The sequence below is a fragment of the Saccostrea echinata genome, unplaced genomic scaffold (assembly GCF_033153115.1).
Source record: "Saccostrea echinata isolate AGI-Se365-2 ecotype Australia unplaced genomic scaffold, CSIRO_AGI_Sech_v1 ptg000043l, whole genome shotgun sequence".
NCBI lineage: Eukaryota > Metazoa > Mollusca > Bivalvia > Ostreida > Ostreidae > Saccostrea > Saccostrea echinata.
In genome coordinates, this window is record NW_026889792.1 from 2,426,300 (window position 1) to 2,454,183 (window position 27,884).

General features: G+C 32.7%; 2 protein-coding genes across 4 annotated transcripts; one reads left to right on the top strand and one right to left on the bottom strand.

Annotated features, from left to right (window-relative positions):
* Positions 1-1,988: 1,988 nt before the first annotated feature.
* LOC133201346 (islet cell autoantigen 1-like) lies at positions 1,989-27,843 on the bottom strand. 3 transcript variants are annotated; one of them, XM_061337153.1, is made up of 15 exons: positions 27,738-27,843; positions 24,237-24,277; positions 21,975-22,152; positions 21,597-21,669; positions 21,089-21,212; positions 19,937-20,135; positions 19,466-19,690; positions 18,311-18,405; positions 17,920-18,000; positions 17,272-17,418; positions 14,168-14,259; positions 12,815-12,970; positions 6,598-6,858; positions 3,913-4,004; positions 1,989-3,028 (listed from the first exon to the last, which is right to left on the bottom strand). In XM_061337153.1, exons 2-15 carry the CDS (start codon positions 24,239-24,241, stop codon positions 2,918-2,920), a joined length of 1,839 nt encoding a protein of 612 aa, XP_061193137.1. In that variant the 5' UTR covers positions 24,242-24,277; positions 27,738-27,843; the 3' UTR covers positions 1,989-2,917. The 3 variants fall into 3 exon arrangements, with proteins under 3 accessions (XP_061193137.1, XP_061193138.1, XP_061193139.1); XM_061337154.1 differs by lacking the exon at positions 17,272-17,418; XM_061337155.1 differs by lacking the exons at positions 17,272-17,418; positions 17,920-18,000.
* LOC133201344 (E3 ubiquitin-protein ligase TRIM71-like) lies at positions 9,830-12,093 on the top strand. The gene has a single exon (XM_061337152.1). It carries the CDS (start codon positions 9,835-9,837, stop codon positions 11,881-11,883), a length of 2,049 nt encoding a protein of 682 aa, XP_061193136.1. The 5' UTR covers positions 9,830-9,834; the 3' UTR covers positions 11,884-12,093.
* Positions 27,844-27,884: the final 41 nt, after the last annotated feature.

Below are 27,884 nucleotides of genomic sequence, written 5' to 3' on the forward strand. Positions count from 1 at the left end.
CTTATGTACCTATCATCACAGGTAATTCTTATGTTATTCTTATGTATCTATCATCACTGGTAATTCTTATGTATCTATCATCACAGGTAATTCTTACATACCTATCATCACAGGTAATTCTTATGTACCTATCATCACCACAGGTAATTCTTATGTACCTATCATCACAGGTAATTCTTATGTATCTATCATCACAGGTAATTCTTATGTACCTATCATCACAGGTAATTCTTATGTATCTATCATCACAGATAATTCTTACATACCTATCATCGCAGGTAATTCTTATGTACCTATCATCACAGGTAAATCTTATGTATCTATCATCACAGGTAAATCTAATGTACCTATCATCACAGGTAATTCTTATGTGCCTATCATCACAGGTAATTCTTATGTACCTATCATCACAGGTAATTCTTATGTATCTATCATCACAGGTAATTCTTACATACCTATCATTACAGGTAAATCTTATGTGCCTATCATCACAGGTAAATCTTATGTACCTATCGTCACATTTAATTCTTATGTTCCTATAATCACAGGTAATTCTTATGTACCTATCATCACAGGTAATTCTTAAGTATCTATCATCACAAATAATTCTTGCATACCTATCATCACAGGTAAATCTTATGTATCTATCATCACAGGTAAATCTTATGTATCTATCATCACAGGTAAATCTTATGTATCTATCATCACAGGTAAATCTTATGTATCTATCATCACAGGTAATTCTTATGTACCTATCATCACAGGTAATTCTTATATACCTATCATCACAGGTAATTCTTATGTATCTATCATCACAGGTAATTCTTATATACCTATCATCACAGGTAATTCTTAAATGTATCTATCATCACAGGTAAATCTTATGTATCTATCATCACAGGTAAATCTTATATACCTATCATCACAGGTAAATCTTATGTACCTATCATCACAGGTAAATCTTATGTGCCTATCATCACAGGTAAATCTTATGTGCCTATCATCACAGGTAATTCTTATGTACCTATCATCACAGATAAACCTTATACACCTTTCTATCATAGGCAATTCTAAATGGAAGCGGTTTGTTTACCTGTTTTAAATTCAAATGACAAGATAAAAACTATGATGTAGGTCTTTGAACCACTGATTTTCACATTATCAAAATACATGTACAGATAAATGGAAGAAATTTCCATGTAGAAGGATGAACAAAATTGTACGTCATTAATCCACAGACTAGTTTTGCTTCACAATCTGGCCACAAATTAAAAAAAAAACTTTAGTCAGAATTCCCTAATATCAAGTGTACTTGTATTTATTCTAATAACAAAAAAATCTGCATGACATTAGACAGGAATTTATTTTCAAATTTACAGGAAGGACATCATGAAAAATAACAATAGCAAAAAATAAACAAAAATACATGTACTAATATCACAATAAAAAAAATAAAGGAAAAATGCCCCACAACCTTCTTGCTGGATTTCATCTAATAAAGAATACTTTAGTAATTAAAGCTTTCATGAAACACGAGATCTCAACAGCTAATAATGGAATGTGATTGAATTTACATGGAATGAGATTCACCACAGAATTTCAGGAACTTTCAAATTGTAAATAATACTTGAACTCAATTTGTGTACATTGGTTTATAAAACAATAGCGAATTGGAAATACACTGTACAATACACTGTACAACTCATTCCTTTGAAGTTTTAATATCTTAATGAAGATTTTGTGCAATGATTGAAAATCTGGGTGCTAGAAATAATAGAAATAAGTGAAGTTAAATCTATAATAATATGTATGAATATTTGTCTACATAATATACATAATGCGTTAATATTTCATGTATTGCACTCCTAGACACTAACAACAGTAATAAGACTTAATGTCATAAACATTTCATTCAGTCTCTCCTAACAATGCTAGATGTATCACTCAATAAATATTGCTGGTATATGGACCCTCCCACCCCACCCACAACTCCTAATCAATGATTTTAGTTTGTAACAACTGTTACATGTACAATATTATTGTACAAGTATTCAGTAACAAAAATCTGACATAGTTAGAACTGCTAATTAACACTTTTACAATAAATTTTAAAAACTAATTGCATTCCTTATATAGGAAAACCCTTGCTAAACATTAAGTTCTATAAAAACCATTTCTAAATCAAATACATGTATTGAATACAGGTATACTCTTACAGTCAATGTTTCTCATATTGAAATTAGTTTTGCATAATAATCATTAAACATATACCATATTATACATACCTGCATTCTTGTCATAAACTGCTTATCAGATATGCACATCTTGTTAATATAAAATCTACAAAATCTATAACATAACAACAATAAGGAATTTCAGTATAACAAAAGACACAAAACAGTACAGATACAATCTGAGAGGACGCGGAATCAGTGGATATCATATCACAATCTGAGATTCAGCTCACACAGAAAACATCAATCGACAGAAAACATTGTATAAAGTTTATCTATAAAGAGATAACTAGATTCTTATTGAAAAAAGAAAAAAAAATACATGTATGTTAATACACATGTAACTGAGTAGACAAGCATTGATTTCCCTTACATTTTATGAATAAATCACTCAAACAAGGACTTTTTTTTTTTTGAATGCACTGCACAAATACTTGTAGAACAAGATTATTTAGATAGTCAAATATTATACCCTGTCACTAACCCAATGAATAATACCTGATAATAAATATTACAAATAGGAGCTGTGGTAAAACCAACAGTTTAGAGACCATTTAGTTACAGGCAGAATGAGTCAGGTTGAATTTATAAGCATAAATGCAGTAGTATATATAGTTCACAATCATGAGATGAGCCAAATGGTGTGGTCATGACAAGTAAACTGTAACCAGATTAGCACAGGACTAGAACTGGGCACTCTGCATGTCATCTGATGTCTTGCCGACTGCATCAGGATTGGAAAGAGGATCGAGATCAGCAAACAGACTGAACCAAGCTGACATGTCCTTCCTCCCCTAGAAATATAAAGTTATGTAGTTAGAAATTATTCTGCAGAGTTGTCTCTCTTTAAAAATCTTTAACATTATCTTGAAGTATCTAAAGAATATTTATCTTAATGGTGAAGAATCCACATGCTTCATTACTCTGGATGAACTGCATGGGAACACAAGTGTCCACATGAACTAGACATGACTGTATACTGTTTACAGGATTATTTTGCCCCGTCTTAATTTCGCCCTTTTACACCTGCAAACAATTTTGTCTCGTTTTGGATTCGCCCAGACTCAGTTCTGTGTAAGAGATAATGCCGTTTTTCTTTGAATTTGCCCATTTTTAAATTTGCCCAATTGTGACGAAGGCAAAAGGGGTGAAAATAAAGCGGGGGCAAAAATTCCCAGTATACAGTATTTATACGTAAAAACTATGTGTACTGCTGCATCAAGCCTATTTCATGCAGGTATTTGTGTGGAATGAAATAATGCAGGAGCTGTTAACTTTATCCTGGTTTATGACTTGTGATCCACAAGAACTTATCTTACTGATACTCTGTGCCTTTTTAAGTTGATTTCTGACTTATCAACAACAGCTTTTGAATACTAGTACATGTATATACAGTGAACTTCGGTATCTCAAACATCCACATCTCAAACACCATAGATATGTCAAAAAGAGGGAGGTGGAAATCCTAAACACTTTTTCTCTATATATTTCAACTTCAATATTATGAACCCTCTGATATTTCGAAGTTTTTCCTAGTCCTATCGACTTTAAGATAACAAGATTTGACAGTACACATAATGGTTTCTGACTTGTTAACTACAGAGGCCTTACTTTTATAACATACCTGCTAGATGGCATATGTCCTGCAAACTATGAAGGAATTATATATATACTATACCTGTTTACTGGTTTTTGATTTGGTTTGCTGTGGCTGTGACTTGTTGGTGACGGGGGGCTTACTTGAAGTCTGGGCCCCAGCAGATGGGGTACCTATTGAAAACATGTTCTGACAGTTTATACTTTAATAATTAAAATAAAACTATTCGCTTTAAGCATATTTCTAAAGATGAAGATATTCACAAGGATGAAGATATAAAACTAGGTAACAAACAAAATACAGTATATCTGTACTTAGTTTCACATAATTTACAAACAGTCTTAGAAAAGCTTATACTTCTGAATCACATGCACTCTTAGTGCACACTTTACACTCACTCTGAAATAAATTTGCATTCTTCTTTCACTATAGAATGAACTTGGTAATAATTTATACTTAATATGATGTAAACTTGTGCTTGTCTGAGATAAATTAATGCTTTAATTGTGCTCGGTATGAGGTAAATTTATACTCATCTCTGAGATAAATTAATGCTTTAATTGTGCTCGGTATGAGGTAAATTTATACTCATCTCTGAGATAAATTAATGCTTTAATTGTGCTCGGTATGAGGTAAATTTATGCTCATCTCTGAGATAAATTAATGCTTTAATTGTGCTCGGTATGAGGTAAATTTATGCTCATCTCTGTGATAAATTAATGCTTTAATTGTGCTCGGTATGAGGTAAATTTATACTCATCTCTGAGATAAATTAATGCTTTAATTGTGCTCGGTATGAGGTAAATTTATACTCATCTCTGAGATAAATTAATGCTTTAATTGTGCTCGGTATGAGGTAAATTTATACTCATCTCTGAGATAAATTAATGCTTTAATTGTGCTCGGTATGAGGTAAATTTATACTCATCTCTGAGATAAATTAATGCTTTAATTGTGCTCGGTATGAGGTAAATTTATACTCATCTCTGAGATAAATTAATGCTTTAATTGTGCTCGGTATGAGGTAAATTTATGCTCATCTCTGAGATAAATTAATGCTTTAATTGTGCTCGGTATGAGGTAAATTTATGCTCATCTCTGAGATAAATTAATGCTTTAATTGTGCTCGGTATGAGGTAAATTTATACTCATCTCTGAGATAAATTAATGCTTTAATTGTGCTCGGTATGAGGTAAATTTATGCTCATCTCTGAGATAAATTAATGCTTTAATTGTGCTCGGTATGAGGTAAATTTATGCTCATCTCTGAGATAAATTAATGCTTTAATTGTGCTCGGTATGAGGTAAATTTATGCTCATCTCTGAGATAAATTAATGCTTTAATTGTGCTCGGTATGAGGTAAATTTATACTCATCTCTGAGATAAATTAATGCTTTAATTGTGCTCGGTATGAGGTAAATTTATACTCATCTCTGAGATAAATTAATGCTTTAATTGTGCTCGGTATGAGGTAAATTTATACTCATCTCTGAGATAAATTAATGCTTTAATTGTGCTCGGTATGAGGTAAATTTATGCTCATCTCTGAGATAAATTAATGCTTTAATTGTGCTCGGTATGAGGTAAATTTATGCTCATCTCTGAGATAAATTAATGCTTTAATTGTGCTCGGTATGAGGTAAATTTATACTCATCTCTGAGATAAATTAATGCTTTAATTGTGCTCGGTATGAGGTAAATTTATACTCATCTCTGAGATAAATTAATGCTTTAATTGTGCTCGGTATGAGGTAAATTTATGCTCATCTCTGAGATAAATTAATGCTTTAATTGTGCTCGGTATGAGGTAAATTTATACTCATCTCTGAGATAAATTAATGCTTTAATTGTGCTCGGTATGAGGTAAATTTATACTCATCTCTGAGATAAATTAATGCTTTAATTGTGCTCGGTATGAGGTAAATTTATGCTCATCTCTGAGATAAATTAATGCTTTAATTGTGCTCGGTATGAGGTAAATTTATGCTCATCTCTGAGATAAATTAATGCTTTAATTGTGCTCGGTATGAGGTAAATTTATGCTCATCTCTGAGATAAATTAATGCTTTAATTGTGCTCGGTATGAGGTAAATTTATACTCATCTCTGAGATAAATTAATGCTTTAATTGTGCTCGGTATGAGGTAAATTTATACTCATCTCTGAGATAAATTAATGCTTTAATTGTGCTCGGTATGAGGTAAATTTATACTCATCTCTGAGATAAATTAATGCTTTAATTGTGCTCGGTATGAGGTAAATTTATACTCATCTCTGAGATAAATTAATGCTTTAATTGTGCTCGGTATGAGGTAAATTTATGCTCATCTCTGAGATAAATTAATCCTTTGTGCTAAATCTGAGATAAACTGACACTAGCTTATGGTCTGACTTATCCATTTACACTTAAATTAATACTTTCACTTTCAATGAAACAAGGTTTAACTTTATTCATTTACTGCAATAATTAAGCTTCAGTTTTACATTCACTCTGAGAAAACTTGGACTTGACACTGAGATAAACTTGATTAATAAAATTATCCTGATGGAAGTTAACACATTAAAACTATCAAATATTAATTTACGCTTGATATTTGCTCGGTGATATCTTGCACTCAGTCTGATATATGTGCATACTATACACACACTCAAATAAGCTTACATTTTACATTCCAGACTCCCTCCATGCTCAAACTCAAATATAATTAACACAGTGAGGACAACTTAGGCTTTAAACTCAACGATAGACTCATCCTGACTACTCACTCTGAGATAAGCTCATGCCTGACATCTGTTTGTTGAGATCCAGAAGATTAGAGGGCATGAACTCGGCCTGATCTGTCTCCCCCTGAGTGTAGGTGGTGCCGGTAGAGAGGGGCATGGTTCCAAACACCGCCTGCCACTCCTTTGAGAAGTCATCCCCACCTGTGGAGGGGGCATTTAGGATCTCATTCAGAATTGTCAGGTCATCTTTGTCTGTGTCATCCTGACCCAGAGGAAGGTCATCAGCCAAAAGGTCAGAGATCACTACAAAATCAAAACAAGAACATATAGTAATGATATACATCTACCAGGTATCTCACAGTAATGGCTTGTTGGAATATATTCAAAGTTGGATGGTCTCTGAAAGATATGCATACATTGGAAATTTACATGGCTCACCTGGGTTAGTTCAAAAACAAAATTCAATGTTTTCAAATATGATTTTCTGAAGTAAAACTGCACTGTACTCTACTAAAATATATAACCCTTCATATGACTAGGAAAAATTAATTAAGATGATCGAAATATATATTGCTCTGTAAACATTTTTACGGTGAATAAAGTATTGGATATTGTCAGATATTAACATTTTACAACCTAGAAGGTAACTCATTTGAAGAGAAATTATTGATTTGAAAGCCCCCTGTATAACCCACTTATCATCTACAAGGGGATTATGTAGTGAAAATCAGACCTAGTCAAGTGATAGCGATAAAATACATGCCAATCTGTCAACAAAGTCCACAAACATAAAATAGGAGTAGGACCTCATATCCAGGCCAATTAATGTACTTCACTTTTAACAGCTGTAAATCTTAAAAGTATAAGAAAAAATTCTTTTAGACCGAGTATTAGCCATTTTCTGGGTTAAAATTACTAAAGAGATAGTATTCAAGATTTTTTTTCTCATTCTGAAATAGAGTTTCTAAAGATTATAAGAAAATGAGTGTAACTTTTATTCAAATTCAATGGACATTGTTGAGATATATAATTGTCTGCTGGTTCATAATCAGGAAATCTTTAGCTTTATAAAATGATGGCTTTAATTAAAGCTTTCCTGTACTTCTTTCACTAGCAGAAAAGTTTCCTTTAAATGTTTTCAAAGCCAATTGAAATTGGTTTTCAACTGTAGATTTCCTTTAACTTCCAATGAAATATTTGCTCTTTGCCTTAGCAGTGTGTTTTTTCTACAGATTAAATATACTGAGCACTGTGGCACACTTAAATACCACATAACAATGGGTTATACCTACATAAGGACATATAATTCAGGATTGGAACTGAAAAATAAGAAATGTTAGAGGCTTAAATGATTAATTCTCATTAAATGGATTTACCTCAACATGCAAGGTTAACCTGTAGATTGAAGTGCAACAACCCAGAACTTCAAAATATGTTACTGTAAATGTGCACTTTCAAATGTAATTCAACCATTTCACTGATAAAGCTCTGCCATAATTAGAAACATTTTCTACCTAAAACAATTGTTAAACATTATACAAATGTTCAGAAAAATTCTCTAAGAAGAATACACAATTGAATTACTTTAGGTGGCAAACCTTAGAGACCTTTTCTTTTTTTTTTTTAATGAAATCTATTGAATATGAAATATGTTTTGTTTTAAATATTTACGGTATAAAATTTGTATTTATTTCCCCTCTTACAATAAATTCATGTGACTGAATATTTATCTAGTCACAATCAAAAGCAGATGAGAATATGGATCAATTCAGACTTGCTAATGTAATTCAAAAAAAGAAAGAAATGTTTTAAGTGCACTTATCAGAAAAATTCCATCTTTTTGTTGATAAAAATTCCATAAAATACATTTGACAATCAGTGTAAGATAACATTAAAATAGCTGTACATGGATCAATACTCCTTTTCTATATCTGACTTAAATGTCATTATGGGCCGTCAATTTGATCTGATCATGACCCAATCAATGCCCAGAAAATCATCTCTAGCTTTAAACCATCGACAGGTTCCACCTCAGTGTCTGAACACCACATAGGAACAAAATAAGTAGGAGTAATTTAAATGCTAGTAAGAAAATAAAAAAGTAAATTCAATTTTGGAAGATTTAAATGGGAGCAGGCTATAGCAGTTTACGGATTTAGTTGTTGGGGATCGCTGTTGGTGATCGCAGTGTCGACAGAGTTGTACCTGACGAGTTATCATAGAGACAACAGAATATCAGATCTACGGACTAGTGGACAAACTCAACATCATAGAGAAATATCAAATATAGACTAAGGAATTAATTCAGACAAATAAACCAACAGGTAAGATTTAACTGGATATCTTCTTTACACTTCATTGGCTTAATTAATTGTCTTATTAAGGAAAAGTCTTTTTGAAATTGTTTATTCCTATTCACTATTACAACCAGATTGTTCCTTTTTGTATATAAAAGGTATACTCTAGTTTACACAATGAATTTATGGTCAAAGTCAAAAAATTAATTAAAATTTACACTGTGCTGAAAAACAAAATGAATTTTTAAAAAAATTCATCAACTGAATACGCTTAATCGACAATTTTAAATAAGCTTCAACAAAGTTAAATTTATGTAAAATACATGCTATACATTTGTATGCATAGATCATGGCCATGTTATTTTAAACCAGGAGCTTGTCTAAAACAGCACTTTAAACAAACATACCAACATTTACAAATCATGTTTAATCACCAAAGAAATATTGGGAAAAGTTGATTTAATGATCATCCCCACCCTGATAACGCAAATACCCTAAAACACAAAGAATGTAATTGCCTTCTTGTTAGAACTCTCTGGGAATGGATATTGACTTGGAGCAGGAAATATGACAACTCTTTTCTGATACCCAGACAATTAAATAATCAATGTATGGTAAACTAGCACTGCTAATTTCCAGTCACAAAGTACAAACATATCCAATAATGTGTCACAGTGGAGGTTTAATTTGTTCACATCTGTAAACACTGAAATGTATATTGTATATAAATAAAAAAAAAAAGAAGATAAATATGTTCATTAACTGAACACTGCTGAATGTACAGCTATACTAAATAAAATACAATGCCTTATCTTCATAATCTCTGTTCATCACCTTTAATATACCTAAGCATAGTATCTACATTTCATTCCCTTATAGACTAAGATTTGAAAAAAAGTAAGTGAAATCGTGCATTTAAAATCTCTTAACATTGCAAGCACAACTAAATCCAGTGTTTATTCTTTTCATGTACAGTGACAACATGGAAGATACAGAAGAAACTCTAGCTGAATTAGTGAATTCCAACTTCCTGAAGTGTTCCAGCTGTTGCCATGACTACCAGAACCCTCGCCTGCTCCCATGCCTACACAGCCTGTGTGAAGACTGCATTCAGAAGCTTCCTCGACAGATCACTGCTCCAGCAGAAAACACCAAGTCCTCAGAAAACATTCCTAATGGTGAGGTCCTCCAACAGTTCTCTTGTCCTGTGTGTGTGTCCTCAATATCACTACCAGAAGAGGGAGGCAGTATGTTCCAAAGCAATGCTTTCATACAGGACTTGTGTATACTTTACAAATACAAACATGATACAGACAGGCAGTGTGATTACTGTAAGTTTGCTGGTAAAACCGTGGATGCGGTGTCTCTATGTCTGAACTGCCACGATGATATGTGTGGTGATTGTCAGGAAGCTCATCACAAGACAAAGATAACCCGGAATCATAAAGTAGTGCCTTACGAACAAATTAGAAATGGACTCTATGATCACGACATCAGAGAATATCAAACCCTAAAGTGTAATGAACATGAAAATAATTCTCTGACGTCTTTCTGCACTGACTGTGAAATGCTGAACTGTCCTCAGTGCCAAACATCTCAACATGGAGGTCACAATATTATTGATTTTGAAAATGCTCTGCCTAAATATTCCAAACAGATCAAAGGACTGATTGCTAGCATCAGGACTCGACTTCCTTCCATACAAAATTACTGCCAATTTCTAGAAAATTACTCAGAAAATTTGGAGCAGACCAAACAACAGTTACTAACAAACACACAGACACAGGCAGACAGTCTACACAGTTTGATTGATGAGTGCAAGAACAAGCTTCAACAAGAAATCACAGAAGCATGTGAAACTGAGATGGATCAGGCTAAAGAGAAACTGAACAACCTACAGATAGCCTCTACCTCTCTACATAACAATGCTCATTTCCTGAACCGACTGATGACTCATGGAAAACCAGAGGAAATTCTGGTCATGCACCGGGAGATCACCACCAGGTTGACTCAACTCATCAAAATGCAACTGGATGGACTTACAGCCAAACTTAAGATTGGATTTATACCTGGGGCAAACACAGAGCAGAATGTTCAGACTTTGTTTGGCAAGCTTTCCAATGACAAAGTACCCATAGGAAAAAGTGAGTCAGCTCAGTTATCAGGAGGAGAATTAAAAATAACCTCAGTATTACCCAATGTCAAGAGCACTGCAGAGTTCCTACTATCCTTTGACTCAGAAGGAACAGATGAGAACCGAGATATCTGGCCCACTGGGATGGCAGTCACTAAGAAGGATAATATAGCAATTGTGGACAGGGATAACAAGAAGATCAAGATCTTTGACTCAGTAGGGAAACTTCTGAAGGAATTCACAGGACAGAATGATAATAAGATAGGAATTCCTTTTGATGTTACAGCACTAGAAAATGATAGTATTGCAGTCACCGATTATGAAAAAGAAAATGTCAAGGTCTTCACACAGGATGGAAACCATGTTCTCACTATATCAGGCTTTTTCAAACATCCTCGTGGCATAACGACCAACAGCAAAGGAGAAATTCTAGTCGTAGATTGTCGCCAGCAAAGGATCACTGTTCACGACCCTAAATCAGGAAATCTGATCAAAACAATAGAAGCCCTGGACCAGAAAGGCAACAGGATCCTTGTTGACCCATTTTACATTGCTACTACCCATGAGGATAACATCCTAGTCACTGATACTGCTGCTCCAAACATCAAGGTGTTCAACATGGAGGGACGCTTCATCGCAGAATATGGTACCTACGGAATCAAAGAGCAGCAGATTTTGCAGCCATTTGGAATCTGTGTGGATGAGTATGGATACATTTTTGTGGCAGACAACCAAAATCATCGTATTCACCTACTAAACCCTGATGGAAAGCTCAACAAATTTTTACTCACTAAAGCCAACAGTATATGGCATCCTATGGCTGTCGGCATTTCTAAGAAGGGATTTTTCATGGTGTCTGAGGCATTAGGAAAAGTTAGATTGTACAAATATTTGTAATGTACTATTATTAAAAAGCTTAAAAGATAAATGATATTTCACATCCCAAATACTGGGTATACTGATATTTCTTGAATTCGGGCAGTTTATTTCTTACTAGTGATCGACTTAGGAAACTCCAAAACCTATTGCTTGATATGATTAAATCACTGTAATCACTGAATGACATACTTTTAGAAAAATCAAAGTTTCACAAGAGCACTGGTTTTAGCAAAATGCAAATCAAATTGTTTGATTAAAATAATAAATGAATTTAAAGTTTACAAGTTTTTCTCTTCGTTTATGTGGTAATTTTACAGTGCAATGAAATCTCAAAAAGGAGTACCTGGTATCCATTGAATTTATGTGTTTTACCTTACATACTTACCTATCAAATATTGACATATTAAAAATTCATTTCATGCTGCATGGTTATTTTCACTTTTCCTTCACAACAACTTTTTGCTGTGTTCTGAATTTGGTTTTCTGTCCCCTCCCCCCCCCTTTTTTTTATATTTTCATTCATAATGAAAATTTCACAACAAAACTTATTTCATGTTTAACAATCAGCTGTGAAAATGGGGGAAAATACATAAACCAGTACAAGAAAAGTACTGCTAACATGGAAAATTTTGGGAATTCTGCTATTTTTAAAAGTTTGGCAAAATTTATCACTACCTCAATGATGTCAGGTAAGGTACCATACTAAACAACAAACCAACACATTTTGTAAACTCTTTCATTTCTGCAAAAACAACCATAACACCCCCCTCCCCCGAATACAATGCTTTGTTCCACAGAAATCGTAAAATTTTATCCTGTAAAAATATCCGCATTTACGGTAAAGTTGTATGAAGTATAGGTAAAAATTCTACCATTTCCTATATGTAGTTCTTAAAAAAAAAAAAATTACTGTCATTTCTTCCCATACTTGTGCCCAGAATGCTCCTACCTTTCTCTGACCTTGACCCTGCTGGTTTCTCACTCGATGTAAAGGCTCCAGAGAAATCAAAATCTTCATCTTTTAACTCTCCCGAGTCATCCTCCATCTCTATAAATGGAGCCGAATCCTTGACATTGTTTCCAAGGTCAGTGGAATTGTTCTGATCTGTGAAAATGTTTGAAAATATATACTAAGAGCTAACCATTCTTTTACATATCACAACTATTATAAAAAGTTTGTGTTCTCTAATATAAAGTTTGCCATAATATTTTTATGCTTAGAATACATTGACAGACCTTCTTTATACTGGATACCAGTAATATCTCTTTTATTTACATATTGGTTATTAGAATTACATCTGTTAGTTGTAACATTATTCAACTCTATGGCCTTGACAAACAGGTCTCCTAAGAAATCTATACCCCGGTATTTATTTGAATTTTTTTTTTTTTTTTTTTGCAAATATGGTGAGTTTGTAAGTTTCATTTCCAGAAATCACTAATTGGTCAATAAAGGCAGGAAGATGAGGTGAGTTCAAAACAATACAAAGCTCCAGATAATTTTATGCCACAGTACAGTATTTATTCCCTGATTTTCAAATCAATTCAAATTTTGCTTCTCAGCAAAAAATAGTATTTTGTTAATAAAGCTAACATTGGCTGTTTTGTCATTTAAGAATATTTTACTCATGAGGGGCCAGAAATCAATGCTGTTTTGCACTTAAATTGTTATCTTAGATTAAGATTAAAAGAAAAAAGAAATAAAGGGATAGTTCCTGCATATATGCAACATTGAAATACGTAATGTCAACATGATCCTTTGTCATCATTTAATTGTACAGTAACTGATTTAAATGTTTGATTTTTTTGCAGAGAAAGACCATGCAAAAGGCAAAGTTCCTAAGGCACACAAAAACACTCAGTGACATTTTTTTTTAAGTAGAAAAATCTTAGTTTGCCCACACTGTTCTAACATTGTGTTCACTGCTAATTTTACAGATTCTTGGATTGCTAGAATTGTCTACAGTTTTTTTTAAGGAAGGCTATAAATTTAATATTTTTGTTTATGAAAACTCAAGCACTCAGCTAACCTCCATTTACATTTATTTATTAAATACTGGGATGTTGTACTTGTACTTTTCTATCCACCATTCACATTTTTTTCAAAACATAATGCATATTTCTGATTGCTATTGGGTAATTGTACGCCCAATTTTAAATTCCAAAGCATATTTTGTAAAATTCAATATATTTCTGCAAATATGACCTTATCTGGAACTCTGTACGACTTACTCTCTACTTACATCTTACTTTCTCTTTATGACTTCCTGTTTATTTACTTTCTGTTTGACTTTTGACTTACTTTCTGTACTCATGTCATATAGATTCTGTAAGCTGTCATTTCTGATTTCAGCACTTTCTGTTTCTCCTTCTTCCTCATCAAATGCTATCAACCTTTAAGGAGAGAAGAAATGTTTTCATTTATATAAAGTATAATAATGGTGCATAAATAACTAGAAATATGTCCATAGGACATGAATGCCCTGCCGAGGGTATATTAGTAATGCAACATTTTAACACAAATTGAGAAAAGTGAGGTCAAGGTCAAAGGAAAGGTCAAGGTCAAAAAATATTGATGCAGTTGAATAGCTTACATTAGTATGTATCAGCATATGAAGTTTGACACAAATTTAAGAAAAGTGAGGTCAAGGTCAAATGAAAGGTCAAGGTCAGAAAAAAATTGTTTATGCAGTTGAAAGGTTACATCGGTATGTATTAGCATATGAAGTTTGATAAAAATATTATGAATGGTTTTAAAACTAAGCTAAACACTAATTAAAGAAAAGTTAGGTCAAGGTCAAAGGAAAGGTCAAAGTCAAAAAATATTGATGCAGTTGAATAGCTCTCATCAGTATGTATCAGCATATAAAGTTTGACACTAATTAAAGAAAAGTGAGGTCAAGGTCAAAGGAAAGGTCAAGGTCAAAAAATGTTGATCCAGTTGAATAGCTCTCATCAGTATGTATCAGCATATGAAGTTTGATAACTCTATCTTAAATGGTATCTTTAAATGTGAGCTAAAAACTTATTTAAGAAAAGTGAGGTCAAGGTCAAAGGAAAGGTCAAGGTAAAAAATATTGATGCAGTTGAATAGCTCTCATCAGTATGTATCAGCATATGTAGTTTGTTAAAAATATCTTGAATGGTTTCATTAAAACTGAGCTAAACACTAATTTAAGAAAAGTGAGGTCAAGGTCAAAAGAAAGGTCAATGTCAAAAAATGTTGATGCAGTTGAATAACTTACATCAGTATGCATCAACATATGAAGTTTGATTACACTATCTTGAATGGTATCTTTAAAACTGAGCTAAACACTAATTTAAGAAAAGTGAGGTCAAGGTCAAAAGAAAGGTCAAGGTCAAAAAATGTTGATGCAGTTGAATAGCTCTCATCAGTATGTATCAGCATATGAAGTTTGATAACACTGTCTTGAATGGTATCTTTAAAACTGAGCTAAACACTAATTTAAAAAAAGTGAGGTCAAAGTCAAAAGAAAGGTCAAGGTCAAAAAAGTTGATGCAGTTGAATAACTTACATCAGTATGTATCAACATATGAAGTTTGATTACACTATCTTGAATGATATCTTTAAAACTGAGCTAAACACTAATTTAAGAAAATTGAGGTCAAGGTCAAAAGAAAGGTCAAGGTCAAAAAATGTTGATGCAGTTGAATAGCTCTCATCAGTTTGTATCAGCATATGAAGTTTGATAAAAATATCTTGGATAGTTTCTTTGAAACTGAGCTTTGAACAGAGTGTGACGGAAGGACAGACAGAAGGACGGAAGGACAGAAGGACGGAAGACGGACATGACAAACACTATATGCCCCGGCCATATTCATGGCGGGGCATAATAAATGTTACTTTCAAAAGCTTGTGACCTACTACGCATCAGTAGAAATATTTCAAATGCATGCATATCTGTAGTGATGAATTATATTATACCAACACTTGATACAAGGCAGAAGAAGAGCTGAGAAACTATTCAAAATCTTAAAAAATTATCTAAGCTGATAATAAGTGTAATAAATATGCTAGCTAATATTATATATGCTCACAAACATAGTTTTAATAAAATTATTATTATATAGTAAATGTATTACATTATGCTTGTAATACAAGTGCATGTTTAACATTGCATGTGCTTGTAATAAAAGTTTATTAAATTGTGCTTGTTATACTAGCTAGTACTAATTACACTGTGCTTGTATTACTTCTGCATGCATTACACTGTAAATGTAATACTTGTTACTATATTGTGATTTATACTAGGACAATAGTTTTAAAATAACTTTGTAATACCAGTACTTTATATTACATTTTAATTGTAATACCATGACTATATCACATTGTGAATGTTATACTGGTACATGTGTTACATTGTGCATGTAATGCAAGCATGTGGATTACATTGACAGCAATACTAATACGTGTATTACATTTTAATTGTTATTCTAGGACTTGTATTACACTATGATTGTAATACTATTACATGTAATTCATTGAGATTGTAATATTAGTATTTCACAATAAAACAATCATCTAATTATTCATTATTTCCTAGCTTTATGGTGAAAAATAAAAGTTCAATGTGAGCATAAATTGGTAACATCTTTGTTCTCTATTGATTTATTTTTATTGCACTTGAAGTGTAGAGTGTGTCTACTGTCTACTAATAAAGAAATGGAAACCAAGAAGAAATATTTTTCGCCTATTATGCTAGTATAATGCAATACTTTGCAGCATACACATCTGTAAAGTAGAAATTTACATCTTACAAATGCAAAGTATAATAAGCAAAGAAAAGCATATATGTGGTGCTTACCAATTTTCATCTTCGCAAGACAAGGTTTTTCTGATTGTTCAGATCAGGAACCCTAGGCTTGCACAGATGACAAATTTTGAAAATCACATATTTCAGATTATATAATTTTTTTTCTTAACAAATACCTGATAATTCTTCTGTGATAAATGAGCTTAGGCTCAGATACCAGTTTAAACAGTGTGTACTCCTGACTTGTGCACTAAACATAATTCTCATTAAGACTAAGAATGATTCTCAACCTACAGATAGTCAATAAAAAGCCTTCAAGTGGTGGTTTTGAAAAGATGGAAAGAAGAAAGGTCTACCTTATTTCATTACTTGAAAATGTACCCAAAATAATGTCAGTTTCTTCTATTCTGACTTAAAATTAACACACCTAAAAACACCAAATCTGTAAAAATAATCACTTTTAAAATTTGTTAGTTATTAGTACACACGGTTAGTCACTTTAAAATTTGTTACTTGTTAGTACACACTGTATGTTTCTAAAGTTCTCTCTGAGTACAGAATATGTTAATCTTTTGAGTGACCACAGTGTAAGACTCCAGATTACTGGTGCTTTTAGTTTAACAAACAATACCTATTTTCTTCACTTGATTCTGAATACAATTCCTGTCTTTGTGAAGGGAGACTACTCTCTGTTTTAACATTCTGTTCTAAATCAGTAATAGGATAGTTGTCTCCCTCTCCTTGAAAGAAATGTCCACACTCAGGACATATTCCCTCGCTTAAAAAAATAAAGATTGTCTTAACAATCTTCATATCATCTGTTTATGTTGATTTAAACTACTCTTTCTCCAAATAAAACTATTTCTGTTAAGGAGGTCCAACACATCTCAAAAACTTTAATAAATTAAAATTATTACGTAAATACATGTGTTAACAAACATTTGGTCAAAAAAACTTTAAAATAAAAAAAATAATAAAAATAACAGAAACAAAACAATGTGAATGTAAAATAATGCTCAGAAAAAAATCAAATGGCTACTGGGATGGACCTGATTTACAGTTTACAAATCTAATGTTTCAGACCAAAGAGCCACCCAGATAGTCAATTTATTTAGATGATATTGACCTTTATCTCTGCATGTATTTCCATTAGAAAGAATTATATTGGTGTGTTATTCCTCCTTTTAAAATATACATGTACACTGACATATAAATGAGATACAGGTATAAATACTGCAAGCAAGGTAAGATTCCTGTAAGACACCCTGAGTGCCATTACCTCTCGTCATCCTGGTCTGTTGACCTTGAGACAGGTGTCTGCCACTCTTCATTTGACTTTCTACTTGTGCACTTTTTACAGCTTAATGAAATACATACAACATAGATATAACATAGATATAACAAATCACGCGTGAACAAAGACAGGGATTTTCTTAATGTAAAAGCATGGTTCTGTCATGCAATTTAAACTACTATTCACGATTACTAACTAACTACAGGCATGCAACATATAATTATTTTGAAACTGGGTGAAAAAATTATTGGAAACAATCAATAACTGAAAAAAATTTTAATTGCTACAAATTTGTTACCCCATATTTTTGTGAGCCTATTGCTAGCTTGATGATAAACACATAAACATACATGCACACTAATTCCTGGAGACTTACTTGCTGGGGTCAAATTCCTCATCAGCTGTATCTCTTTCTGCTGGTTCTGATTTGGATGTTTCCTCTGACAACTTTTTACTGGGTTCAGCCAGTTCCTAAAATAGAACATACAAATATGAATGAAAATAAATGCTTTTTGTGGAATAAAATCATGCTGTTCTGGAGAAGATGTTTTTCTTATGCATTACGTACAATTTGGGTCTCTAATTTCGACCCAACTCATAATTAAAACAATAGGCCCATGGAGCACAACATTCACTTGAGTCACTATGGCCCTGTTGTTCTTCATCAGCAGATTTATTTTCCTATATATTCCTATGTAAACTTCAATCACCTAATAAGGCCAAACCCTACCCACCAGGATAACGATTTAAACAAATTTGAACCTACACGTACACTACCCTGCGGATGCTTTATCAGTATGATTAATCGTGCTTTTTGCCATTCTTGAGAAGATTTTTTCCTATATACTGGTACATTTACAAGTATATTCCCGAGTAAAACTTTGTTCCCTATCATGGCCCATCCTAGCCATGGGGTCATTTTTGAAACTCCACTATCTGAGGATGCTTCCATATAAATATGATTAATCATGGCTTTGCTGTTATTGAGAATTATTGAGAAGAAGATTTTTAGAGATTTTTTTCCTATATATTCCTATGTAAAACTTTGATCGCCTACTGTGGCCCAACCCTACCCCCAGGGGATCATGATTTGAACAAATTTGAATCTACACTAAGTAATAAAGTTTTAATTCATATATGTTTCATTGTTTTTGTCCCTGTGGTTCTTGAAAAGAAGATTTTTAAAAGATGAGGCCAAATGTCTACTTAATCTTAATTATCTCCTCTTGAGAGAGGGCATTGTCCATCATTTGAAAACATAAATCCCCTTTCCCCAAGGATTCTTTGTGGCAAATTTGGTTGTAATTGGCACTATGGTTCTGGAGAAGAAGTCTAAAATGTTAAATGTCATGTGGGCTAAAAATACTAACATGTCAAAAATGTATAAATCCATGTAATACATGTACTACGTAATGAACTGTTTGGTATAAAATCATTTTCTACTTCATACACTTTCACCCAACAAAACTGCTTTTAAAATTCAGCAGTTTATTGAGGGAAATTTTCAGCCTTTCTCTCTGACCTCCCTTACTTTGATAATGTTGAATTCATAATATTGGTATCCTTTAAAGCTCTCTGCCACAGCTGTCATGGTGCGCGAGGTTTTCTCCCAGAAGTGTAGTAGCGTAGATTGGTAGTTAGCGAGGACATGAGAGAACATGTTACATCTAGACGCAGCTAATAAGTCCACCTTCTGCATCACGTCTAACTTCAGTTTGTCAAACTTGGCCTTTGTCTTTCTCACCTGTGCCTGCACCTGATTGAAAATGAAAAATATTATATATTTTACATAATTGTTATACAAGTACTTCACTTCTACAATCACACAAAAAGATGCTACATAAATTTTTCCTCTGTTCACAGACAAGCATGCATATACATGTATATGTATATTTTTGGGACTGTTACTCATCACTAATAAAAATTCTATCTTTATTTATTTTTTTTGTTTTGTTTTTATAATTCATGATTGTTCTTCTGTGGGTTTGATGCCTTGACTTACTTTTCGGAACTTTTCCAGCTGTTTGTACGTGTCAGGATCGAGTTCCTCAGAGATATTCTTCATCCAAAGCAGAGCCCCTCTATACTCTGTACGGGCTGCCTCCATTCTATTTATAGTCATCAGAGTATCAGATATGGCACGGTATCGGAACGTTTCTACTTCCTGGTAGAGACGTACAAGAGGCACTCTTAGTGATAACCTGTCAAAAAACCAATCTCAGTACTGGTATTCAATATGCTATCTCTCAATTCTGTGAACTTTATTCCATGAACTTGAATGAGTGTTCCAATATTTAAAGGAAATCATATCCCATCAAGCACTTAATACTGATACTTCAGAATATATGCCTGCTGATAAACATTTTAAAATACATACATGTATGTGACGCATACTGGTCTCAACTTTTAACACAGGTGAGTGTATAACCAATTTCTCTTAAAATTTTAAAACCAATCTGTAGGAGGAATAGCATTTTGAAAGAATTTCAAACAAATTTCCTTTTTTAGTAACCATGGCAACACTGTCGAAATCAAAAACTGGTAAACAGAATTATGTATCTTAATACAGTGTATGTGTGTACCAAGTCTATTGAAACTAGCCCAAAACTATAGGAGGAGTATCATTTTGGAAAATTATTTACAGACAGACAGGCAGCTAAATAGACAACTAGACAGATGGACCAATGACAGACACCTTACTATTGCATAAGCTCTTCTGGTCTCTAACCAGAATATATGCCTCAAGACTTGTAAGATTGGCTTCTTTTGTTCACTCCTATTTTACTGATAATTTCAAGCACTTCTTTATACCACTTTAGAGCAGTCTACCAATCAGAGTTGTGCATGCTATACACATCACATTAAAGATGACCACCTGAAGAGGGTGTCTATAAGAATGCCTTGGTGGCCAATTCACACATATTTTTCTGAATAAATATTTATTAAAATAAAGATGACCACAGATCCTTGTCTTTTTTCCCCTTTTTAATACAAGATTAAATCAAATCTGAGCTTTCAACAGAATAACCAATAACACATCAATTACCTTCACAATAAAGTTTCTTACAGCTAGAGGATTTTTTTGTATTCTATGTACTGTGTACAATGCAAGTGTGTATAGATGTGTACAAATCCATGCTGGTGGTACAATTACCTTTGCTGAGCAGCAAAACTTTGTGATTTTCCTACAGCAGCCATCATTTTTCCGGCTCTTGTTTTGTCCAGGTTACTCTGGGATTTCAAAAATCTCCCTGTAGCATTCTCCTCTTGTGACAACACTACAACAACAACTTAATATAAAACAAGGTTTTCTCCTCTTGTGACAACACTAAAACAACAACTTAATATAAAACAAGGTTTTCTCCTCTTGTGACAACACTAAAACAACAACTTAATATAAAAGGATTGCAATCATATACTAAATAAGGGTTTTGATTTTTGGTTGTTTAAAATTTTTTCTTATATTTTCATTAGCACCTCATTGTGGGTGTACGAATTCATACAATATTAAACATCTCTTCAAAATGACCTTCAACATATTTTAAATAATTTTGCTTAAAATCAAAAAGAAATGGTAAAAAAGTCCCAATGTCTAAGAATCCAAGAGAACTTATACTTCACATTTATATTAAACAGAAAGTCTGTAAAAGATTAAAACATACCACAGAGTCTGTCCTGATACTTCTCTAACACTCTTAATAAACCCATAGAAGATTTCTGGATAGCTCTGAATACCTAAAACATGAAAAAAAAAATCATGTGCACACAGGATTAACTGAGTCTTACTGAGCTCTTTCTCCAGTTTGAATGAGTTCTTGATTACTGACCATTACTTGAGTCTGATTGAGCTTTCATTACAGAGTCTGATTAAAAACCGACTCCACTTCAATTACTGTTTGAATTGGTCCTTGATTACTACCGGTATCTAACTTGACTTAATCCTTGATTATTAAGTGTACTGGAGTCCTTAATCACTGACCGCTGTACAATTGGACTGAGCCCTTGATTACTGACCACAAACTGACCAATGTAAGACTGACCTCTAATTTTGAATCCAGTTCCGAGTCTGAAGCTACCACATGTTCATCTTCTTTCTTGCCCAGCTTCTGTATGACAGCCTGCTTTGTGGTCCAGAATGTCTCCTTCATCTTATGTAGTGTTGAAGTCTCAGTCCTCTCAACCCATTTATCATAGTTAGGCCCGGAATAACCCTGGGTCCTACAAAACAAGATATCATTTATCATACCGGTAGTTAGGCCCAGAATAACCCTGGGTCCTACAAATCAAATTCTGTCTATCATTTACCACAGTTAAGCCCGGAATAACCCTGGGTCCTACAAGTGAAATTATTCCATCATTTATCATAGTTAGGCCCAGAATAACCCTGGGTCCTACAAGTGAAATTCATTCTATCATTCATCATAGTTAAGCCCAGAAAATCCCTGGGTCTTACAAGTGAAATTCATTCTATCATTCGTCATAACCCTGAGTCCTACAAGTCAAATTCATTCTATCAATTATACATACATGTCTATGTATGTAACATCTTTAAGGTGTTTGTGTTACACCAAATCAGTGCTTTCTTGTCATTTTTTTGGAAGATACGTATACAGCCCTTGTTGATGGGCTTAGGAAGCATTTATTTTTCAAATTGAAGTTTTAAATTGGTATATATGACAAATAAAATGCATTATAATGTAAATTTGTTTCAAGTATGTGTATTCTTCATTCATTACCATATTTTTTTGGTTCTTAAAACTTTTACAGATTTTCATATTGTTTATTCATTGACAAATGGATTTATTAATTTGCAATTAAACTTTTATCATGGTTTTTGAAAGTTTAAATGAGGGAAAATTTCCAAAAAAACACATGCAATAACAATATGATGTGCCTTTGAAATGATTTAAATATTTTAAAAATAGCCAAATTTCTGCTAAAAATTCAAAAGAATAAAGACCTACTAAGCTAAAGAATTTTTTTTCTCATCCTCTTAAGAGGATTTGACTATTTTTCTTGCTAATGAAAAGTGGACTAATTAAAATCAAAAATTTAAAAAAAAAATTGTTTTGTTATGTATGTTCGTTAACCTTTAATATATTTAGTTCAAAATCAGTATCTAGTAGACTAGTACATGTATCTATAAAGTAAACCATGCACAATAAACATTGCAACCATGTAAATTGTTTAGCAAACATAATAATCACTTCCCTAGCTGAACTGACTTTGCTACAAAATTCCCCCACCCCTCCCTCCTTTTTAAACTAATTTATGGAGTCTATTCCCTGTTGATTTCATTCTTGGTACTCATGGAATTGAAGTGACATAAGTGGAATACTACTATCAAGAATAATACATGTATTAATTCTAATCATAACTTTTCTAAAGTACCTACATGTCATTAGTGTCCATATAATGTGCCTACCATATGCTAAAACTTGCCAATTTTTTTTCTTCAATGAATAAACAGAGAAACTGTCCAAAATAAAGTTTCATCTAGTGTTTAATACTTAAATTTGTGTATTGATATGAACATTATTGTCTAAATAGCTTGGAGTTATCGTGTGGAAACCATATATATGCATATCTTTAATAACAAAAAGTCATGCTCTTTGATCCTATGACCTGAAAACAAATTCCAACTGAGCTGACTTCATCAGATCAACAGGATGCTAATATGAACACTTCACTATATAAAACCTTTGTCAGGTTATATTGCACGGACCCTTAATTGGGATAGATGTATTAAAGATGGACATACAATGGACATGGATAACCCTACATCAGGCCAAAAAAGATAATAGTCTTGTTTCCTGCTACCAGCCTGAAAAAATAGGGTAGGTAGGTAGGAAAATTATTTTATTTTATTTTTTCATTTTTTACTGATGGCATTTTTTGGATATGTACTAATACAAGATCAAATTAAACATGTCACAGGTCAATTTTGTCTTTTAAAATTAAATTTCATTCTTTTGAAGCAGAACTCAAGTGATATTTTACGAAAATCCATATTTAAAATTTAAACTAAGAATTTTATGAAATGCTTGTTTTATGTTAACACGGAAACTGATTACAGTGACAGAACGATGAAATTCCGGAAATTCACGATTTTTTTTCTTCCAAAATGAAAAAAAATTAGGGTCGGTCACAAAAAAAAAAGTCGGTTGGGTAGCAGGAAACAAGACTATTATTTGTTTTAGCCTCAGTATATATGTTCTTCATTCTAAATGGTGGGGGCATATGAAGTGAATGAACAATTAGAGAAACAGAATGTGTGGCTTGAAGATTTCGAGTCAACTTACGTCATGTTTTCCTCCTGTCTCCAAGAGTTCTTCACTTTAGTCTATAAAGATAAAAAGTTACACAAAATTAAACATCATCAACTCAGTCCTAGATAAACTAGAACTGTCCAAAAGGGACAAATACCCCCGCTGGGTTTTTCAGAGAAGGTACCAAATCACTAATGTTTTCTAGATGTGAGAGGTATTCACAATTTGCTTAAACATTTAGAGTGAAAATTTAATTACTCATTATATTTTTTTAATGAATGAAACTAAGGTGCAGCCTAATAAAACATCAATACTAGTCACATGCTAGTAATTACAGTGTTTTTTATTACATTGAAAAAAATAGTTTGCAATTATATGTCATATGAGACATGACACTCTGCAAATTGATTGTTGAAAAAAAATATCATAATTAATTATACAAAATCAAATTGATCTTAATACCTTTTTATCAAACTCATTTTAAAAATAAAAGTCTGTTTCCTGTAACTATGTGTTTGACAGACATAAATAACAATTAAGAGACTTAGACAACAGAGATCTTTATTTCTTTCTGCCCAATTCCCAGGAGATATAGATAAGACCTGCTTGATCAGAGATGCCCTAACAGCTTCCCACACTGAACTCATTAATTAATCTTTAACTGGATGCATGTCCACTCATTACTCCCAAGGGACAAATGGATTTACACTATCTGCTGTGTAATGTGAAAACTGTTTTTAATACTTTGTGATTTTTTTTTTACTTCTAATGAGTAGTTTTAAGCTGTAGTTCACATTTTTGTACAGATGTTCTAGATTCTATGTCTCAAACCTTAGACATGAACCCAAAATGACTAAGTCAATAAAAATGAAAAAAAAAAAAACACCTGTAAAATGCAGAAAAATTATCAAATAATGTTGAAAATACCAGGTGAACATCTTCATATGGTAAATAATAAGTGTACAAATTTTCATACAAATCTATGCAATAGTCTCTGGGTACAGATCCGGACAAAACCACATAATAAAAATTAAAAAAACACCTGTAAAATGCAAAAAAATTATCCAATCATGATGAAAATACCAGGTGCACACCTTCATATGGCAAAGAATAAGTGTACAAATTTTCAGAAAAATCCTTGCAACAGTTTCCAAGAAATGGTCCGGACAAAATCTCGTCTACAGACAGACGGACAGACAGACAGACGGACAAGCTGATTCCAATATACCCCCCTAAACTTCGTTTGCGGGGGGTATAATTATCTCATGTATATTAATTAGTCCTTATCAAAATAGTAAAAACAAAACAAACTTCAATACAGTAAAAATATTCGAGGTCAAGGATAAGGTTTCATTGCAGAAAACCAGCTCATAAACAAGATAACCTTAAATCAGTCAAATTGAATATGAAACACACTGTAATACACACTGTTCTCTTCCCTCTTTACTAATGATATACTCCATGGTTTGACACATTTTGTGCTTTATGGATAATGAAATACTGAAATTGTAATTCTTGATTTACCAGGATAGTGAGTTTATGTGAATATTATACTGTTGACTATAAAAATTATGGTCCTATTGCTCCTAAACTATTTGTATTTTTTCACAGTTTTCCTTTGTAAAACTCCAGATTCACTCATCTGACCCTACTTATGATTAGAACATACTAATCCACACTTAATGGGGATGCTTGAAAGTAAAACTGAAAAAAATTTTGTCCTCTGATTCTTGAAAAAACAATTTTAAAACATTTTCCACTTGTATTCCTATTTGAAAATATGCATCCCCCAGTGTGGCCCTATCAGTGGAATCCTGAGACTTGGGGGAAAAAAAACTTGAATCCACAATATTTGATGATATTTTCATATATATGAATAACTGCTCAAGAGCAGAATATTTTTACCTACACATTGACATTTAAGGACACCCCCTCCCAGTGACATACAAAATCTTCATCCTCTGAATACAACATTAAAGAAAGGAAGCTTTAAACACTGCTCACTGAAGAGATTAAATTCCATGGTAGTTTGATGCTGTTAGAGTGACCTGCCATTTGATGTTAAATGGAAAGTAAAATGGAAAAAATGAAAATCTACAGTAATTGACACAAGTTGAAATTGATTAATCTAAAAGTAATCTGAACATTACTTTAGACCAAGATAGACTAATTGAAAGCATTAGTTTGAATGTATTTTTCCATTATAAGTAAACAACAGTGATTTCTCTGCACTGATACTTCATTATCTATGAACATTTCTCCTGAACAAATATGACAGGTACAGGGTTCTAACAAGGGTGTTCAATCAATTATAAAATATTTCCAAAGCAAAAAAAGTCTTTTTACAATTCTGCTTTGAACATTTCCTAGTTACTATATCTCCTACATTAATTTGATTCTGACCAGGGGATGGGGACAAAAAGATACTCTTGTTCTTCCACTGTCAAAAGTGGAAGAAGCATCAGACATGCCCCTCCAATGACTACTCCCCACCCCCACCCCAACATGGGGTTCCTAGAGGTCTTTAAGTTGGCACCTAAGAAAGAATCGCCTGGAACTAAAAATTTACATTGGCAACTAATTTTTTTTATTAATAGCCAGCTGATGCCTAAATTTTAGAGGATACTTAGAGGCCTGCAGGTACCATATGTTGAAAATGACCTAGATAAAGTCAGTATTTACATCTTTATATTTTACAATTTTCTCAAAATCCAAAAAAATATTTTTCATTAGTGTTTAGAGTTTCCTTAATAAGTTAATTAAATTTAGCTTCGTTATTCTTCTTCAGTTCTACCCTGGAACATTTACACAGAACGCTTGTAGCCTTTACATCTTACCATCTGATCATGACTTTCCTTTCCACTTTTATGACACAGGTGTCACTGACATACATGTGTCATTTTCAACTGCACAGCTTGTGCAATCACAAAGAGGTTAAATAAAAAGTATCATTTTAAGTACTCATATATATTACTTAGAATGTGAAATAATCCAGTCATACAAATTATCTTCTTTTTATCTATCTCCAACGGTTCTCAAATGCATAAATGAGTTAAGCATGACTAAACATCATGCTTAAAGAACAATAAACCTAAGGCAATTTAAAATTTGTTCATTATATTTTACAGTAAGTACATGATACATTTTCTTTTCAAATATTTACTCAGCAAATCATTTACATACCTCTGCATATAAAATATATCTGTATTTTGGTTGCTTTTGTTCCACATTATATTTTTAATTAACAGTATACCATGGTTTTATGTTCTATTTATGCAAATTAGTGATATCAATTTTTTCCCTGCAATGTTAAAATGCAAACATATATTGAAATTAGTTTTGTAAAGACGTGTTTTACTACCCAAGTGGAACACACACAGTAACGGTGGAACACACACAGTAACACAGGAATGATCTGACGTTGCAAGACTGCTGAGCAAGAGAAAAGATTTTATCATATATCGTAATTAAATATAAAAAATCTCTTAAATAAAACCCTATTGCTATTGTTTGTCATACAAATGTAAAATATACCTTTCTAAGTAAGAGTAGCTCTTGGGAAACTATGAAAATATTAAAAAATATCCCCAATAATTTATCCGCATCATCTTCATTCGTCCATGTTTACAACGAAGCTAACTCGACAGCTTCCGGAAATTTACGGAAAAAATTTAATGCCGA

Bases quoted from the DNA above. Each gene is read 5' to 3' on its own strand.
- LOC133201344 (XM_061337152.1), top strand. From the start codon at position 9,835: ATGGAAGATACAGAAGAAACTCTAGCTGAATTAGTGAATTCCAACTTC.
- LOC133201346 (XM_061337153.1), bottom strand. The intron at 18,001-18,310 runs GTAAGTCTCCAG...TATTTCATTAAG, and splicing joins GAGGAATTTGACCCCAGCAA to CTGTAAAAAGTGCACAAGTA. The intron at 17,419-17,919 runs GTAATGGCACTC...TATTTTTTTAAG, and splicing joins ACAGACCAGGATGACGAGAG to CGAGGGAATATGTCCTGAGT.